The 18495-nt window shown below is 37.6% G+C and overlaps 3 protein-coding genes across 6 annotated transcripts in view; all 3 read left to right on the top strand.

The window, feature by feature from the left end:
• hoxb3a (homeobox B3a) overlaps positions 1-18495 on the top strand; it is a 51772-nt gene that overhangs the window by 9359 nt on the left and 23918 nt on the right. The window contains exon 1 of one of the 4 annotated variants that reach the window (XM_052131327.1): positions 3567-3927. The exons of 2 other annotated variants lie outside the window; for them this stretch is intronic. The gene's annotated coding sequence lies outside the window, so the exon portion shown is untranslated. Of the gene's footprint in view, positions 1-3566; positions 3928-10364; positions 10879-18495 lie in introns of those variants that run through there. One more of the 4 variants, XM_052131326.1, reaches the window with a different exon arrangement.
• Positions 556-3006, top strand: LOC127647209 (homeobox protein Hox-B5a-like). Its single transcript, XM_052131336.1, has 2 exons — positions 556-1247; positions 1889-3006. The coding sequence occupies exons 1-2, from the start codon at positions 668-670 to the stop codon at positions 2134-2136; spliced, it is 828 nt and encodes a 275-aa protein (XP_051987296.1). The 5' UTR covers positions 556-667; the 3' UTR covers positions 2137-3006.
• LOC127647210 (homeobox protein Hox-B4a-like) lies at positions 13952-17665 on the top strand. Its single transcript, XM_052131337.1, has 2 exons — positions 13952-15088; positions 16095-17665. The coding sequence occupies exons 1-2, from the start codon at positions 14665-14667 to the stop codon at positions 16409-16411; spliced, it is 741 nt and encodes a 246-aa protein (XP_051987297.1). The 5' UTR covers positions 13952-14664; the 3' UTR covers positions 16412-17665.

The following is an 18495-nucleotide window of genomic DNA, read 5'->3' on the forward strand; positions in this document are numbered from 1 at the left end:
GCTAATGTATAACCACCACAATATCAAGAACTAAAATCTCCAAATATTCTTTAAAAAGTAAAACATTTATATATAACTGTTTTCTAAGCTTTCTATCAAACTCTGTTTAATCCGGAAATATGTGATTTAACCTTCAGCATTATTAATTTTTGCGTATAAAGGACATTGGTTATAGATTCTTGGCAATTTTGAATGCATAAAGGGTCAATAAATACACTAAACGTTATAAGATCACATCAAGCTATAAAGAAGTTTATGAGCTAAACAAATCATTTTTATTCCCACTATTAGAATTACGTAGGGTTTAGAGTTCACAATATATTCGTTGCGTGCAATTTATTTTATTCCCAGTAGGTGACGCTCTCCGCTCACATGCAGCAAATCCCTGCAAAGGGAGGAACACGTTGACTCTAGTCTAACGACTCCCCGTCTCGTCATCATTTGTAACCATAGAGCATGAATTACCTCTTGAAGTCATCAGTGAGAATTTACGACTGGTCAACAAAAGCACGTGATTCTCAAACGCACCCCCACCCCCATATTTGGCCGCATACATAGCAAAAACGAAGTACAGTGCATTGCTATAATTCATTAATACATCATAAATCGTGAAGCACAGCGTTATAACGACCAATATCTACAAATCAAGCCCTCTAAAACAACCTAAATGAGCTCTTACTTTGTAAACTCGTTCTCAGGGCGCTACACAAATGGCCCCGACTATCAGTTACTAAATTATGGAACTAGCAGCAGCGCTATGAACGACTCGTACAGGGACTCCGGCACCATGCATTCAGGCTCTTACGGCTACAACTACAATGGAATGGACCTAAGCGTCAATCGTTCAACCACCGCTGGCCACTTTGGGACGGTTGGGGACAACTCCCGGGGCTTCCAGTCTCCAGCTCCGGAGACGCGATTCCGGCACCCGTCAAGCTGCTCGCTCGCGTCTCCGGAGCCACTGCCGTGTTCCAACAGCGAAAGCCTTGGACCAAAAGGCTCTTCGCCCCCTTCCGACCAAAGCACCACCACTGCGGGTAGTAATCTCACCAACAACACACATTTCACAGAAATCGACGAGGTCAGCGCTTCTTCTGAGACCGAGGAAGCCTCTCACAGAGCGAACAACTCAGCAGCCCGGACACAGCAGAAGCAGGAGACCACGGCAACCTCGACTACCTCGGCGACGTCCGATGGCCAAGCTCCCCAAATATTCCCATGGATGAGGAAACTACATATTAGCCATGGTACACACGTATTATATTTACGCCTCTTTGTTAGCGAATAAGCATTGTGTTCATTTGCGGGTTCAGTCCAAGCGAGGCGTCAGAAACAGCCTTTATTTTAGATTTCCCTGAAAGTGCCATAAATCTATCAAGTATGGAGCCTCGCAAACTGTAGAGGAGAGAATGGGAGCGGGGTGGAAGAGAGGGCATCGAGGCAATAAGGCTTGGAAGTTGTTTATTTGAAAAGTTCAGCTTTATGGGGTGTGTGGGAATGCGATTAGTTTAGTGTTGGAGAACCGGTAATACAATGGGGAGAAACAACAAGGAAAGAAAGACGGGGGTAGTCAAGAAAAATATATATACGTTTGATAATTAAGGATGCTTGTTGCTGTATTAAATATGCAACAGATATAGAAAAGTAGGCTACATCGAAACAAAAACAAAGGAAACACCAAAATCCTACAGTGTCGAGTGAATCGATGTGCACGGTACCATTTGGTGATTTCACTGTACGCATTCAGTTGTAAATCGTCAGTCAATCGTGTGTATCTGAATGTGAATGTCCATATTGCCAAAAGTTGTTGGAAACTGCTGTTCAAATGCTGTGCAGGTCCATTATCGCTAATCTTTATTCCCCTTTGCGTTTTGTCCACACTATTCAGATATGACTGGACCAGACGGCAAAAGGGCCCGAACTGCATATACCCGCTATCAGACGCTAGAGCTGGAAAAAGAGTTTCATTTCAATAGGTACCTCACCCGGAGGAGGAGGATAGAGATAGCCCATGCTCTCTGCCTCTCAGAGCGCCAAATTAAGATTTGGTTCCAAAACCGGCGGATGAAATGGAAAAAGGACAATAAACTGAAGAGCATGAGCCTGGCTACCGCAGGTAGCGCTTTCCAGCAATAGCTGTATCCCAAGTTATACAACGTGGTGTGCTAAAAAAAATCACGAGGAAAACCAGATGAAAATTGGTTTTAAAACATTACTTACAGAGTACTGTACATCGCGGCACCTTTCGGCATGTTGTGGATGTCCTAGGCATTTTAAAATTCTACTGTGGTACTGCTATAATGAAAACAAAGCTCGTGTTTATGTGTTGTTATTTTAATACTATGGTGACTTTCATTTTTATCAAGTAAATAAAACTGAAGGGGAAAGAAGCTATCAATATACCGCCTGTTGTTCTTGTTATGAATATTGTTTGTGTCAAGTGCTATGTCAATGCTTTCTTGAGAGTTAGCATGTGAGCTCTTAAATGTTATAACTTATTTACTACCTATACACGTGTATACTTTTTAAGTTTACAGTTTAGAAATGCATCTGTCATAGTATGAATTGAAGCTGTAGTTTAGTGGTGAATGCAGTAAATTTAGCAGAAGCCTCTGTATGTTTCATGGTCCTCTGTTTTTTCATTGTCTAAATAATCACACTCGATTTGTCATGTGTTCAAACTCTCCTATTATTTTTGAGAAAAAAAGGGAAAAGTGTAAATAGTCCTCACTAGATTCTTGTACCCGTCCATATGTGTGTATAGTTGTATTCGAAATATGTAATTGTATATTGCTGGATCATGTTTATGTTCCAAAAGGATGTACATATTGGACATTTTTATTGTGACCAGTTGGCTATTTGTAGTAGGCAGAATGAACGGCAAACGTGTGGAAAACTAAAAAAAAGCAATGTCATGTCGAACTGCCTGTTAGCATTTTGCCAAACAGCTTTTTGTATTTGTTTGTAGTTTAACTTGGAGTAAAAAATAAAGTTCCTCATATTCAAATACAACACATACAGAGATTTCTGCATCCTTCCGTTCTTACTAAGTTTGGTCACAAATGCACAAGTTTGCTCTTTTATTTACGCACAATCGAGTCAACTAATTCTCAATTGTCAATGGTTGACCATTATAATTACACATTCTTAATACACTCTGAAACTCAAATTGTTGTACAGTCCTTAGAATTACAGAGAATTGTTTGCAACGCCACAATGCAAAACCTTGAACTGAATATTGATGTTTGCCACCTTAAAATGGAGCGAGAAAATACATCATGGGAAATATTCACCGACATCTGACATGTTTACAAGAGTATTGAAGCTAAGAAGTGTTTAGAAGTATATATATAGTCCGTTTAGTAATTTATTTACTCCAGCTAATAAAGTATTTCACATAAAGATTATATAATTCACAAACTGTACACCATACAGAACATGCACCGAACCTTTAAACTCACCATGCGTGCCAAATTCTTCTCTACCTATAAAGGGAGATTTGAGAGCCGAGCAGAGGTCCCAGCAGTGTGCCAATGGTCACTTGGCTTTTGCAATTTTGCTTTTCCATTTGCCCAAACTATACAAAAAGTAGCTATGACATTTACATGTCAAACGGATGAGCGTTTTATCTTGAAGTTAGATCGTAAAAATCGGCCAAGCCACAGACAGATACCCCTTACTGGCTCTCAAAAGTCACGTGGGGTCCATAAAGTTAGTTTTATGGTTTTGGGGAGTTGACAGTGTACTATATATTTCACATTCTAGAATGCAGTGACGGTTTAACTGCTTCGAGGGGATTCTAAAGGGTCAGTTGTGAGAGGAAGAGCCTACCAGTAGGCCACTACAGTGCCCATAGTCAGTGTAATGTCTCTCCGGTTCTACCCATTTGGAGGGGGAAAAATGGATAGAGCACCGCATGCGCTCAAAGTAAGTTCAATTTAAGCTTACATTGGCCGGTTATCTAGGAAGAAGTAGGAAGGACAGGGGGTAGACTCAAGTAGTTGTGTCAATCTTTTTTTTTTTCTCTGATGTTGATGAGATGTCTTTCGATGTTAGATAGAAGTTCTGTCATAGCCTACGCTAAGGCTTTATAACAAGGTGTCAGGTGTGTTAAACTGCAAAAGCACTGACATAACTTTACAGCAATCAGCAATAGTCAGGTTTATCATGAGTATTTGTGAAAACGTTTAGCCAAAGTTTATTTCGTTAACTTTAGTCTTAATTGAAATATCGATGTACGTTTTACACTTTTAACACAAGTCGAATCTAATGAATAATCACAACGGATCCATTAAATATCATACAATATGATCTCATGTTCAAAATATTCAATGGACACTTACTATGAGGTAAAATATTTGATGAGTCGTTGAAAATATTTCTTCGTATACCTTAAATTACATTTCATATTTATAATTGTACTGATTAGTGGATCAGTTAACATCTTTATTTTGTATACATTTTTATTTTTGCTGTCTTGTTTTCATAACATGCCATTTATATTCATTTCCTGTTTTACATTATTTTAAATGATTGTAACAGTGCTAGGTTTAATCAAATATATGAATTAGTTGAATATCTCGTCTCTCTCGCTCTCTCTCTCTCTCTCTCTCTACACACACACACACACACACACACACACACACACACACACACACACACACACACACGCACGCACACACACACACACACACGACAATATGCCTCCCTATGGTTCTACAAGCAATGCTTTGTTTCTTCCCCGCCCCTGTATTTTCCATAGAGGAAGCGTGAAGGAACACACAGTTGCTGCGAACTTTCTGAAATACGCAGCTCGAGGAAAGTGTTTGGTTAGCACTATGATCAGTTTTTATTTACCACACACAAATAGCTACGCGAATACAAAAGAATAGCACAGTATGAATAGGCTACAGATTGAGTAAATATTTTTGATTGTTCTGTCAGAGCATTTTTTTTTCTCGCCTCGGGTCAGCTCGAGTTCAATTCAAGTATACAGTTTGAGTTTGAGTATGTTATCCTCAGCGAGTTACTGCGAGTTACTTCTTTTAAAATTATTTTCTTTCTCATAACAACAGAGAACCGTCGATGATATTACTACCAATCATTGTCATGGCTAGTAAATGCCACCAAAGTTTGAATTGAAAGTAGTTACATTTTGTAAGTTTACTAAGATTCTGGCAACAAGCACAATACAATAACGCAAACATCCATGCAGTCAGCATAATGATCTTGCAATTTAATCCACATTTTTCTCCCCTAACAATTTCCCGGATATCATTTAATGAACCGAATAAGGAATTATGTTATGTATAAAAATTGGATAAAACGACAAGATTGCAAATGGCATATTATTTCATTAAAAATTACACTGGCAAAAAGTTGCATTAATGCAATACCTTATGTTGGACATTTCATTTTTACGATTAGGCATTTTATTTGCCAGACCTGAATCTTAATTAAAACATATATAGGAAAATAAAATATACTTTGTTTACTAACTTTTTCCTCTATATTACCTCTAAAACAAAGAAAGTTCGATTTTCAGAGTGCAGTACGTTCTTGTTTTATAACTCTTTATATAATATTTTTGTGTTTAAGAAAGAGAGAGAGAGAGATAGGTAGAGAGAGAGAGAGTAAAGAAGAGATTTGTGTGCATGTGTGTGAGGGTATGTCCGCCCAACAGAGGTAGGAAGTCACAGGCCGTAAACAGGAAGGCAAAACTCTGATCAGAAGCATGAGTCGAAGAAGGTTACAATGTAATTTATCATCGGCTTCCTTTTAAAATGATATGATTGGAGACCAAGCAAAAATGAACGCATAGGCCCTACATCTAAAAATTCACTTACAAAGATAAACGTCCATTAAACCACAAATAAGAAAATCTCATATCCATACTTGCAGCTTGCAATACAAAAATAATATGTAAAAAAAAAAAAAAAACTATACCCCGTGTGTTTATATGTGTTGTGAGTCACTAAGGTGACTGGGCGTTCATTCTAGGTGTGTTTGTCAGAGAAATATTTGTTGGGTGTGTGCGATACATTTCGACACAAACTTAGGGGATCAAAGACTACAGTCTCTGAATGTGCTTTTAAAGATTGGCCCAAAGAAATGTACAAACATTTGCTATTGCTATACTGCTATTGATGCAAATATGTTGTGTTTATCCAGTCTTTCTCGTATGTTTGGGTTCAGAGAACGGATTTCGTGGGATATAAATCAAATTCAATGTAAAGCCCTCGTAATTCTCTGACCATTTAGTTGTGTTGCCATATCAGACTCTGATACAAAAATAGTATATAACTATAGTAAAAACTATAGCTATGATTTTGAAAGTCCTTTACCCTCTAGACGCAGCAATTTCGAACATTTAAATGGCAATTTTAAGCCTAAGCCATATTGATAGGGGAAATCTGCCAGCATATCTCATTCATAATGTATAGGGACGGGATCATCTAGGGGTCAGCAGACGGCCGAAGGCGCAAGCATTACGTGATATTTGTCCTCAAAAAGGTGGTGGAAGGTGGGGATCTGTTATGTGAAAACCCAACACAAAAAACTACAAAAATGTTAGAAATATTTTGTTCTTTATTTTTGCCAATTGTATGCATAACAAAGTATAGAGAGGAAAGAATATGTCAGGGAGAATATGGGAAAGGGGATAGATGCATTTGAACTCGCGTCGCCCACATGAGAACGAAGTCAACCTGTACAAGTTTCTGCACAAACCACTAAGCCACAGCTCCAAATATATATATATATATATATATATATATATATATATATATATATATATATATATATATATATATCTCGGATTATTCATATAACCTGGTTTAAACCATGCTTGAAATGGTTTAGCACACCCTAATATCTCTGTTGGTGTCTAACTATAAATCTTTATTTATTCGAGTGCACATTTTAAAAGAAATATGGCTCAAGATAAGACTGTTTGTTTTTGTTGAAAAGCTTTGATAATCAATTTAGCAATATATTAACATACATATACAAGTTATATAAGGCAAGAGACAATAAGTAGCTTCATAATGTCATAGCCCTCTAAATACATTTTCAATTAAATAGATGAATGTAACCATAAGTTTATAGGTATCTTCAGTGTCAAAACCTGGTACACTATTGATTAGATATTACTAAATAAGAATATTTTGGTCAATTTCAATCAGAATGGTGTAACGCAAGATCTATCACTAGTCAAGATCTAGTCAAATGCTTGCAATATTTTCCCCCAATAATGTTTTATTATTATTACTATTATTATAGAGGGGATTTATATTTATATTCATTTATGTAGGTTATGTAATATAATCCCCCAAATTAAAATATGATTCCCCCCCTCCCCCTGATGTTATGTTTCCGAAGGATTTTCAGAGATGCAACTCTCCTCCGTCGCCAGCAGAGCCCGCTTCAGACCAAGATCATGATTGCTGAAGATGCTGATTTCTGCATGTCCGCTTGTTCTAACGACTGAAGCGGTTGGAAACGTTTAAAAACGAAAATTAAATTTTCGGCATAGCATTGTCCTTTATTCTGTCCCCTATATCTCAGATTATATCATACGAGACCGTAGTGCTAACTTAGTTTTAGAATCGGTTAAATAAGCATTTTGTAATATCTTTGTAATATCTTACATTGCGTACCAGCTTGGTTCAATGCCTTTGTTGTAAATCAATGGTATGCTGTAGCTTTAGGTACAAGGAAGGCTAGTGTGAAGGTGAACGTAGTCACGTTATGAGTGGCGCGAGATCTTGGCGGGTCGAAGAGTTGAGGGGTCAAAAGTTTACGTAGCGCATGACTCTGTCTTTGGCTGTCGACTCACTGCGCTTGACCAATTGCTGGATGTCAATGGCAAAGTGGGAGAGAGAGAGAGAGAGAGAGAGAGAGAGAGAGAGAGAGAGAGAGAGAGAGAGAGAGAGAGAGAGAGAGCAGCCACGGGGGAGTGAGGGGTTTCAGACTGTCTCTTTTCTAAAGATGAGAGAAATGATAGCTAGAGCAGAGACCGACCTTGTAACAAAGCACGTTCCAACGAAAGGGTGTGTTGAGAAAAAAGGAGAAGAATCGATTTTTGAGGTTGGCGAGAGTCTTAAAATATATAGATTTAATTGCAATCGAGTTTTTAATATTTCTATATTACTTTCGTAGTGATCTTCTAGACATTATACGTTCATGCATGAAAAAGAGGCAACTTGTTTATTAGACAATTAATGACAGTCAGAGGATATTTGATTTTTATGTGAACCTTATATCAATTAGTAGTGAGTCAGTTTGACAATTTGACCTATACCTCATGGAACAAAGAGGATATTATTATTATTGTTGTTGTTGTCGTTAATTAGTTGCTGTTGTTATTTTTGTTGTCGTTTTGTAGCTAAGTCTTTGACTGCAAAACATTATTACATAGGCCTACTTCCTCCATGTTATCTGTCCAGAGCCATTCACATTAATTTCGTAAAAGCTTCAAATAGCTTTTCCTGTCTGTCTAACATAATACTTTAACTCAAACACTACAAACAGACGATTGCTTTCCTATACATTTTGACTGGCATCGACCTTATGAAGTCATAACATTCACGTGTAAAAAAGAACAGAAGGGGATATACAACAAAACTATTACTGTAAAATGTATAACAGAAAATATTTTGTGTTCGTGACTGAGCGTGTGTATGTGTGCGTTACTGCTGGCCGCTTTTTACGTGTGTTAAAGGCAAAATTCGCCAATAAAATATGTTCTTGATGATTGTGAGAGAAAATAAATTGGATTAGCGATGCCCTTACTTTTACTTTAGTTATGCTATATTGTAGCCTATTTATAACTTTACAGAATACATTATGACATATATTTATACATTTATATTGCTTGTAGATCATATTGAACATTTTCAAAACGGATGACCACCTGTGGTATTTTCTTTGACAAGTTGTTGGTCCTTAAAGTGAAAAACAAAATATTAGTTCCATATGCAGCCTTAGCTCGTATTTAGTGCGATTACATCAGACCACACTGATCAGTATTAATAATGAAAGATAACCGAAAAATATATATAATAATAATAATATATATATATATATATATATATATATATATATATATATATATATATATATATATATATATATATATATATATATATATATATATATATATATATAGCCAATGCAATAATAGCATTCACTTGGTAACATTTCCAGTTATTATTTAAAACGTCATCTTATTGAGATCATAAGATTAGGGGTTTACGTAAATATGGCGTTCCTGTTTATTTTATAAATTAATTCGGTTTTAAAAAGGCGGCTTTTGAATATGTTAACGTAGGTGCAGAGAAATTGGACAATTGATAATTTGGTCATGAATATTAATTTATTGGCACGAACATTTGTACTAATGGTGGAAAGTCAGGCTGACGACTCAGCTTTCTGAAAAACAACATGCGTAAGTGGTGAATAATTCTATTAGAAAACTCGTCCCCGTTGGAGTTCAGCTTGAGTTCACAGAATTCATTTCCATTCCATTCTAACATGCGCGGTTGCTGGGTAGTGTTGTGACCTACATTATAATTTTTTGAGTTCACATGGTGTTTCAACTATTGACAAATAATCCATACCTTTGTATTTTTATATTTTGTGAATATCCTAATATTTGCACAATTTGTAAATGTTTTCATCCCTTTATTTAATTAATTTTAATTAATTTAGACCCTTTATTTATTTACCTATATATTTCTAAAATTTTAAGTGGAAAAAATATTCATAATTTGGGTTGCGTTGGAAATTTTTTTTTTTTGTTATTTTTTTTGTTATTAATGTCATTAGCTGAAATAAAGCGGACCATTTTGGTTCTGACATTATTTATAGATACAATAAAGTTGTTTCTTTAAATTTTTGTATCCTATTGGAATTTATTGTTTATACTAGCAATACATTGATTTATAAAGGTTACAATAAAATAAATAAACATAATTAGCGGTTGTTTATCAGGCTAACCTGTTTAGTGTTCTGAATTCAACTAGGGTAATAAAGAAGTGCTCTATGGCTGAACTGATTTGTGGGCTTCGAAAGCCTTTTTGAATGACCCCCTTTCTCTAACCATTTTTCTTTAAAGCAATGACCGGGGCACAATTCAATATGAGCTAGCAAACTATGCATACGTTACTATAGAACTTGCGAGTGGGAGAGCCCCAAAGAAGAGGTGAACAGGAGGTCAGCGCGTCTAACAAATATTAAAATGTACTGGGACTCGTGACACGCCTAGCTGTTTAACAAAGACTGCCAAAGTGCGAGATTAATATGAAAACTTGAGAGTCCACAACAAAATGCCTTGTTGCGCCCAATGGTATTGTAGATCTCACAACTGCGTGAGGCTAACGTGCGTTTTATTTTTTGTTGTTTTATGACAGAGAAGGCAACGTTGTGTGGGGAAAGCCGCTTCGTGTTGCCAGCAAGATAAAGCTTCAAAACAAAGAAGACGATGTGATGGTTCCTCCTGTCGAAGTTGGTTGCTTGGCGTTTAGCTCATTACTGCTTTTACTCCTTTTAATTGAGCTATTATGTTGGTTGAAGATTGTCTTGGCTTGTTTTGATGTCCGCTTGTCTGTTATCGCTGGGTGCTGTTGAAGAGGAGCTCGAGGGACTACGGAAATGAGAGGGAGTTGAGCACACAAAGGTATCACGGCGAGGTCACGGGCTAAACCTGTAGCTTTGGAAAAAAGAGTCGGGGGCAGACGGAGGGGCTCGTAGGACGGTTGAAACGGAAAGAAAGCCTCTGGAGAGGCGACAATCCGGTATTAAGTCCACGTACGACGGGGAGAGATGATATGGGTGAGAGAACACCGAGAGGCGAAATGCAACGATCAGAGTAAAAAAGTAAGTAAAGATATTGGCGCTTCATTTACATATCGCCGCGCTCTCTTCGGCAGGTGCTTTCCCTGGGCGGACCACGTGCTCGCACACACTGTGGCAAGAGTACGGGTCCCCCTCCTTTCATAACGGAGTTATGACTTTGAATTCGAACCCCATGGAGCTGCGCTGTTGCGTGTGTGGGTTTTATATGGTGAATATTTACCTTGGCTATAGTCTCTGAACCGCGGCTTTGAATGCCTGTCGGTGTATACATTAACCCCATAATGAGGCAGATGGCTCGAGGTCCCTACGGCTTTTAGAAGGAGATGGCTCACGGGGGTGAAGGCGAGGTCGGGGACTTTAGGGGGTGAAAGGGTTAGAGTGGTCACCAAGGATGAACTTTCTCTCTTGCTGCTACAATGGCTTTGCATTGCTAAAATGTGAAATAAGGTGCAGGCTAACCGTTATGTGCGAAGTGAAAGTTGAGTCTCTTAAAAATTCAATGAAAGTTTTGGCCGTTTTCATATTTTAACTCGGACATGGACAATCATTTCAGAGTTAGAAGCTTGGCACGATTAGTACTAATCAGAAATTTAGAAAAAAAAAATTAAGAGATGGAGAGAAAAGGAGCAAAAAAAAAAAAAAAAGCTGAAATACCAAGGAGGCCAATTTGATGTATTGCCAGAGCTTTGACTGCCAAACGCTAGGGGTGCTACAGATTTCTTTGATATGATTCAAATTGATCAGTGAATGGAACATTCTTTTGTTTCGCTTAAGACTATTTCGATACCGTACCATTTATTTCGTCACGATAAAATTACTCTAAAATAAAAAAAAATTGCACGTTTTCTTTGTTTGTCTTTGTCACTTAAACATCAAGAGTGCAGAGCCAAACCGTAAGCTTTCCAGATTTAAGTTTGCGAAGAGATATAAAGACGGTTGAGTAATATATTTATCTGTTCTCATTTAAGACTAATCGAAAAAAAAAAAAACTAGCTTTATATTTTAATAAATGTACAATATTACATTATTATTACAATATTATTAATTAAAACGAAGCCTTATATATTTTTTAAGTATATATATATATATATATATATATATATATATATATATATATATATATATATATATATATATATATATATATAATCATATAATATGTATAAACTATTTATATATACAAAGAAGGTATGTGTGTTTTCTAATATAACGATTTACTGTGTGATTTCGCATGTTAATTTGACATTTTTTTGGCATGCAGCAGGATAATTCTGTTCTATTCAAATCCGGATACAAAAGCAATCTCGTGTTTCGCTATATTTTACTTCAGGCGTAGATTATTTCTCTTGTCGACTTTGCTATTTTGTTTTCGCTGAGCAGTGTAAAATGGCAAGATTATTTATTTACTTAAGATAAAAACGTTTTCCTCATTTTCTGTGTAGTACTTTCATTATTGAATAACTGTAGTTACAAGATATGAATCAATTTCGTCTCCTATTTTTCCACTTCCCTCTGTAATACTGTATAATTAAAAAAGAAACCTTACCTTTTCTGCACCTCTAAAATAGTCTGGAATTGTCTACCCAAAAATAAAGAGAAACTCCTTCGAGTGCATCGAGAGTTCTTTATTTCAGAACGTTTTGGGTGAAATGATGAACTGAGTGTTTGGTGTGAGAAACCTTGTTTAAAGAGTCATAAAATCCTTGCTTGGTGTTATAGGGGGTTAAAGAACCATTGGTATTTTCCTTCGTGCATATTTTATTGTTTTATACCCTCTCACCTCGCGATTCATTTGCCGTTTGACTGGTGTTTACCGGCAGCAAACAGAGCTGACCTGCCATAAAACCCACATGTTTTATTTCAGTGGCCGCTCTTTCTTTCTTTGACCTTTCTTGAGATCTGTCGCGATCGCAATTACTTTTTGACCTGCACGGACTTTGTCTGATAAGAGTGAACTGTAAGGATTCGTTTTAAAATTAATGACCGTCGTGGTTAGGTGTTATATGATTGCTGAAGTCCCAACCTCTACTTACATGTTTTATTATTTATTTTTTTCAACATTAAGTTAAATGTTTTAATGGCCGCCTCGGTGTGGAGCTCTCCAGTTCTTTTGTTGTTTTTGTTTGTCCTGTGTTTTGTACACTTTTTCCAATCCGTTTTACCAGACAATCTTTTCCCGGTTATTTATTTTTAGTCAATTTCTATTTTTTTATTTTATTTATAATTTTGAATTATCATCTCTGTCTTTTTGCTGTATTGTATTGTTGTGCATTTGAAGCTCCGGTCACCAAGACAAATTATTTGTATGTGTAAGCATACCTGGCAATAAAGCTGATTCTGATTCTAACGACAAAGGTGTGCTGCTATTCGATCATTCAGTATATCATGAACAGTATGCACATTTTGCTTCTATGGTTCTATCGAATATTTTCCCCTTTTATACTGTGTGTTTAGTTGCTATCAAGGGGGAAAAATGTTCAAGAAAAGTTAATTGTTTACAACAAAGTATTAGCAAAGTTTATAGGAAGCACCGATCCATTAATTGGCGAGACAGGTTGCTGATATCTTTAGGGTCAGACTGTTCCAGGTGCAGTGACTTGACACTGGGAAGGCGCTGTCAAGGTGAGCAACCTCTCTCAATACCTGTCAAGAGGATACCTGTCATCTATATATACCCTGTAGATCCGGATTTGTGTAAACAGACGCACAGTCACAAATTCGTATCTAGGGGAGTATGTAGTTGATGTATAGGCTACATTTCAACTTCAACGGGCAAAGAAGATGTCAGTTTATTGTTACATTTTGGCTTCTTAACATTTACGACGACTGTTTAGTACTGTAGTAATATCACTGTAGGAACGAAAGTTTCAAGATTTTCCTTTTTAAATGCTTGTTCTTTTTCCACCTGTAATTCGTGGTGTATAAAGGGGACGTTAATGATGCCAAACACATTTAAAAATGAACAACAACTAATTTGTACATATAGAAATGCACAGATGTGTGACCATCCGAATGCTGCGAGTTTTGATCAGTGAATATGACAAATGTTTGCTGTTGGAGTTAATTGTGAATTACTATTCCAGGTGTGTAGATTTGGTATGCAGAATAAACGCGTTGTTTGGAGAGGGTTGACTGCAGACTGCGTTTAAATGCAGAAGGTCTCCATTGTGATTTAGGAGGCTTTCTATCCTGAATTAGTTGATGAATTTTCTATCGATCCTAAACAAGCCCAGATTCATCTCTGACACGCTGCCCACGCCACGACCATTCTCTCACCATTATTAGCGAGTGCATTTAAGAGCTTGGCCGAGACGAGCTTCTTGCATTACTTTCACTGGTACCACTTTTCATAAGCACTGGGCAAAATGTAGATGTATGTCAGTTCACCAAATCTGGAACAGTTTCTGTAGAGGTGAAGCCATGTACTCGATAGGCTAGGGGGACTAGGGCGTGACTTTCCGTGTGGTTGCTTACATTTGGTAGATTCCAGCATGCCTTTTCTGCGTGTCTGCTTTCGTATGTTATTGTTTTGATTCTCTCGCCGTCTTATCAAGCGCATACCAATGTATGAGAAAAGTGTGGAAAATTGGACTATTCCCAATCAGGACTTGATGAGCGCGGTCAAAACTGCCTAATCCCATTTCCTTATCCGGGAATCACGAAGATCCACGCCATTGGCTGACGATGTCACATGGACTCTTAACTTTGTTCACTTGACAGAAAGTAGGAGGGTTTTACGAAACAGGAAAACGAGTAAAGGGATACATAGAAATTTTAGTATATTTTGTGTGCAATTCAAAGAAATTAATGGCCATGAGTTCCTATTTGATCAACTCCAACTATGTGGACCCCAAGTTTCCTCCCTGCGAGGAATACTCCCAGAACGACTATCTACCCAATCACTCTCCGGACTACTACAGCGCCCAAAGGCAAGACCCATCGTTCCAGCATGAGCCGATCTACCACCAGCGGTCGGGCTGCGCCGACCCACCCTACTCATCGTGCCAGGGTCCGGGGCAGCCCGCCGCGGTGATCTCTCCGCGAGGACACGTTGTGCCCACAGCCGCACTCTCGACCCCTCTCCCTGAACCAAGCCATCACTGCGATTCCGAAACTCCTAGTCCTCCGCTTGCCTGCGGTCAGACTCCCACTAGCCAAAACACTTCAACGGCCACCTCAAGAAAAGATCCCGTGGTGTACCCCTGGATGAAAAAAGTCCACGTTAACATCGGTAAGTGCAGCTAAACTTCACTTTTGAACTTTAGCCTAATGTCCGTTGTTAAATCTATCGCTCCCCTTATGAAGTCGCCCCTGGTCGAGATTTACGATCGCCTGTTTGCAGGGCAATATAATTACACCCTCCATAAATTTTTATTACTCTCCTTCTTTAAGCTCTTTCGGGGTATGTGCCACATTCTCGTTCTAATTTCTTCCAGAGAAGATTTTATGAGTTCTCATGTAATCCATAAGTTAGGTTTTATGCTTTATTAATTGGATTTTAAGTGGTTGGATGGATTCACTACACTATTTTTAGTGAAAACGTTTTATGGCAGCTAAAATATTAATATTTATGACGACGATAATAAAACACTAATGGTTATACAAACAGTCGGACTCTTTTATGAACCCACACTATTATTCTGCAATAATTAGCGCATGTACTGCATGCACCGCCACGGAGAGCGCTGAAAGGGGGAGCAAACGCAACGTTTGCAAAGTCACCGTTAACATAAGCCGCCAAATTCTCAACTAAAACGTAAGCTGTTCCTTACTCCTGTTAGTCTTAAAAGTGTAGTTGTTCCTATTTCTGGTGCAACAGTGTAATATCCCAGATGTTCTATTAATAGCTGGTATTAGTATATGTTTTTGAGGCATTACAATAGGAAATTAATGTCATTTCATGGGCCCTTCCCATTAGCAGTAGCTTTTCCAAAATAGACAGACTTTATTATTATTATTATTATTATTATATATTTTTGAGCTTAACATTTTTGCATAATTGAACCTTTGAACAACCAAATAGTCAATTTGGAAATATGAACATATAGCTTTGTTCGTGTTTTAAAATTATATTGATATCGTTATTAAAGAATTTGTGAATGAGCGTATCTTGCTCATGAGTTCCAGTGTAGCCTACATGTCCGCGTTTGTGTGTGTGTCTGTGTGTATGTATGTGCGTGTGTGTGTGTGTGTATGTGTTAAACTTTTGTAACGTGTTGCTCTATGTCTCCTTACAGTGAACCCCAACTATTCAGGTGGTGAACCCAAACGCTCACGCACAGCCTACACGCGACAGCAAGTCCTGGAGCTAGAGAAAGAGTTCCATTACAACCGCTATCTGACCCGAAGACGGAGGGTGGAGATTGCCCATACACTATGCCTATCTGAACGACAGATAAAAATTTGGTTTCAGAACCGGCGCATGAAGTGGAAGAAGGACCATAAGCTTCCCAACACAAAAATACGCAGCAATTCTGCCAACACTAATTCAAGCAGCGGTCTAATTTTAGGCAGCAATCAGAACCGTTCAAACGGACCTCCGCCAAGTCTTTAGCCTTCCTCTGTGGCCCAAACCATGTACATTAAAAAACAAAAAACTCTGATTTGTAGAGCGTGGATTTTACCTGCGTCATGTCTCCCTACTATCCCATGCAATCTCTTTAATTACAGGGATATAACACGAAGAAGGTGTGGAGAAAAGGTTAAAAATGTCAATCTTTTCAGTACTAAACTGGGTGAACACTCGAACTCAAATACTACTATTGATGAGTTGCCTTCCCAGTCTGATTCCCATTTTATCCCGAACCACCCATTCTCACTCGTCCCTTAAATCAGAAGGCGGCAGATAGTTTTCAGATTTGCAGAAGATGGATCCGTGTTTCATCTTTAATCACGCCAAACTCGGCCTCATTTGTCATGTTTACTCTCTGGTACAAAGGATGAACCGTAGGCCTGTCCATTACCTCGACGTCTAGCGTTGAGCTTAATAAATGAGTCGCTCTGTTTTGTCAAGAAGCTCTGTTTTCTAACTCCCTTTTATTCTCCAGGGTTAATAAAAACCAGCCGAATGTTTTTCATCTGATATGAAGTTTTGTATTTTGTAGCCATTACGTTATCTTGCATTTACTATTTGCATTTTGAATGCAGTGTCAGTGGGACTGGGAGTTATTGTGTGTGTGGTCCATTTCAGGTTGAGAACAGCAAATCACAAATGAGTCTTTATTCAGATTAAATATAAAAGTTGAATGAGACTGGGCGGCTAGATATGCATAACCAAAACCGGTACAACGCAAAGCATTTTAATAGGAGCACTGCTAAGTACTATTTGAATTACCTCAGTTTTATTTTGTCTAGTTTTATGAAGTGATACGTTTAAACTCATTTGACCTATTATAGAAAATATCTGCAATAAGTACTCTCAGCATTTGTTTGTAATTTGAAATGTAATTTAAGTTAAGTGTGGCCAGGGTTGTATAGAGAAAAGATGCGTATATTGCATGAGTGAATACACTATATTTTTGTTGATACTTTATAATATTACTACCACCCTACTTTTGTTTTATGGTACATAGACACGCGCAATTACCACATCTTTCTTTCATATGTAATTTTACATTTTTTATTATTTTTATATATATTTTTTGTACATTCCAAAGATCAGTCTTCGAACTGATGAGTTGTAAATTTACCCTCTTACATGTTTGTACGTTGTTTCCTTTCTGCTTATACCTTTCACTGTTTCCCTTTGTTACATGTAAATAGTTCTAGAAATGTAATAAACTTGCGGAAAAGTATAATTTTTCTTCATGTGTCATGTATTCTTTTTTTAATTTTCTACAAAAAGGATATGGTTCTAAAAATGCACATTTCTTATAAAGTGGATACCATCGTCCATTGTGTTGCTAAAACACAATTTAATTGAACTTGGCTTGCCTGTCTTGAACATCATTGCATATATCTGTCTGGTGATTTTTATCGCCACACTGTTAGTAATCCTGATACATTACGCCTTGTAATCTTTTTCTAAATCACAAAACTCTCTCTTTCTGTCTCCCCCTCTCCTTAATTTAACGGTGCACAACCCCGCTGTGCACCGACGCTGTGAATGCGCCACAAAATATGGATCCTGGTTAGAAAAAAAACACAAGTTAAACAGTTTCTCGGCTCGTAGGCTTTTAATGCTTTAATGAGTGTAATTCTTGCACAACATTTTCGTGACTGTTTGCCAGCACAAGCTGTGTGTTTTTTATATTACAAAGGAGCGGGTCGGTGCCATAGCTCAAACCCTGACAACCAAATAGATAATCAAGAAGACAAATGGCTTCTTTTGGAAGGCGCAGCCCTTGTATTAATTTTCATTTTCTTTTCTCAGAGCAGGTATTGAAAATATAGAGCCGGAGAAAATAACATTCCGTTTGCTGGCGTTGAACTTTACACAAAAGTATGGCCCTAAATTGGTCTGGTAGCATTCCGTGGCACCAAGAAGATTTTCTATTACTTGCTCGTTGATTTCAGAGGGGCCTATCGCCACATAAACCGCTGAAGCCATTTGTCTGTTTTCTCTTTTTTTATTTATGAAACGCTCTTTGGACATAACGTCACTTCACTTCAGCATGCAGTAATATGAGCCTTTGGAGT

This window comes from Xyrauchen texanus, chromosome 8, assembly GCF_025860055.1.
Source record: "Xyrauchen texanus isolate HMW12.3.18 chromosome 8, RBS_HiC_50CHRs, whole genome shotgun sequence".
Taxonomy (NCBI): Eukaryota; Metazoa; Chordata; class Actinopteri; order Cypriniformes; family Catostomidae; genus Xyrauchen; species Xyrauchen texanus.

What these genes read in the sequence shown, in the direction of transcription:
- LOC127647209 (XM_052131336.1), top strand. Translation starts at nt 668, where the DNA reads ATGAGCTCTTACTTTGTAAACTCGTTCTCAGGGCGCTACACAAATGGC. An exon ending in GAAACTACATATTAGCCATG is followed by an intron (nt 1,248 to 1,888) that starts GTACACACGTAT and finishes CACACTATTCAG; the next exon opens with ATATGACTGGACCAGACGGC.
- LOC127647210 (XM_052131337.1), top strand. Translation starts at nt 14,665, where the DNA reads ATGGCCATGAGTTCCTATTTGATCAACTCCAACTATGTGGACCCCAAG. An exon ending in AAAAGTCCACGTTAACATCG is followed by an intron (nt 15,089 to 16,094) that starts GTAAGTGCAGCT and finishes GTCTCCTTACAG; the next exon opens with TGAACCCCAACTATTCAGGT.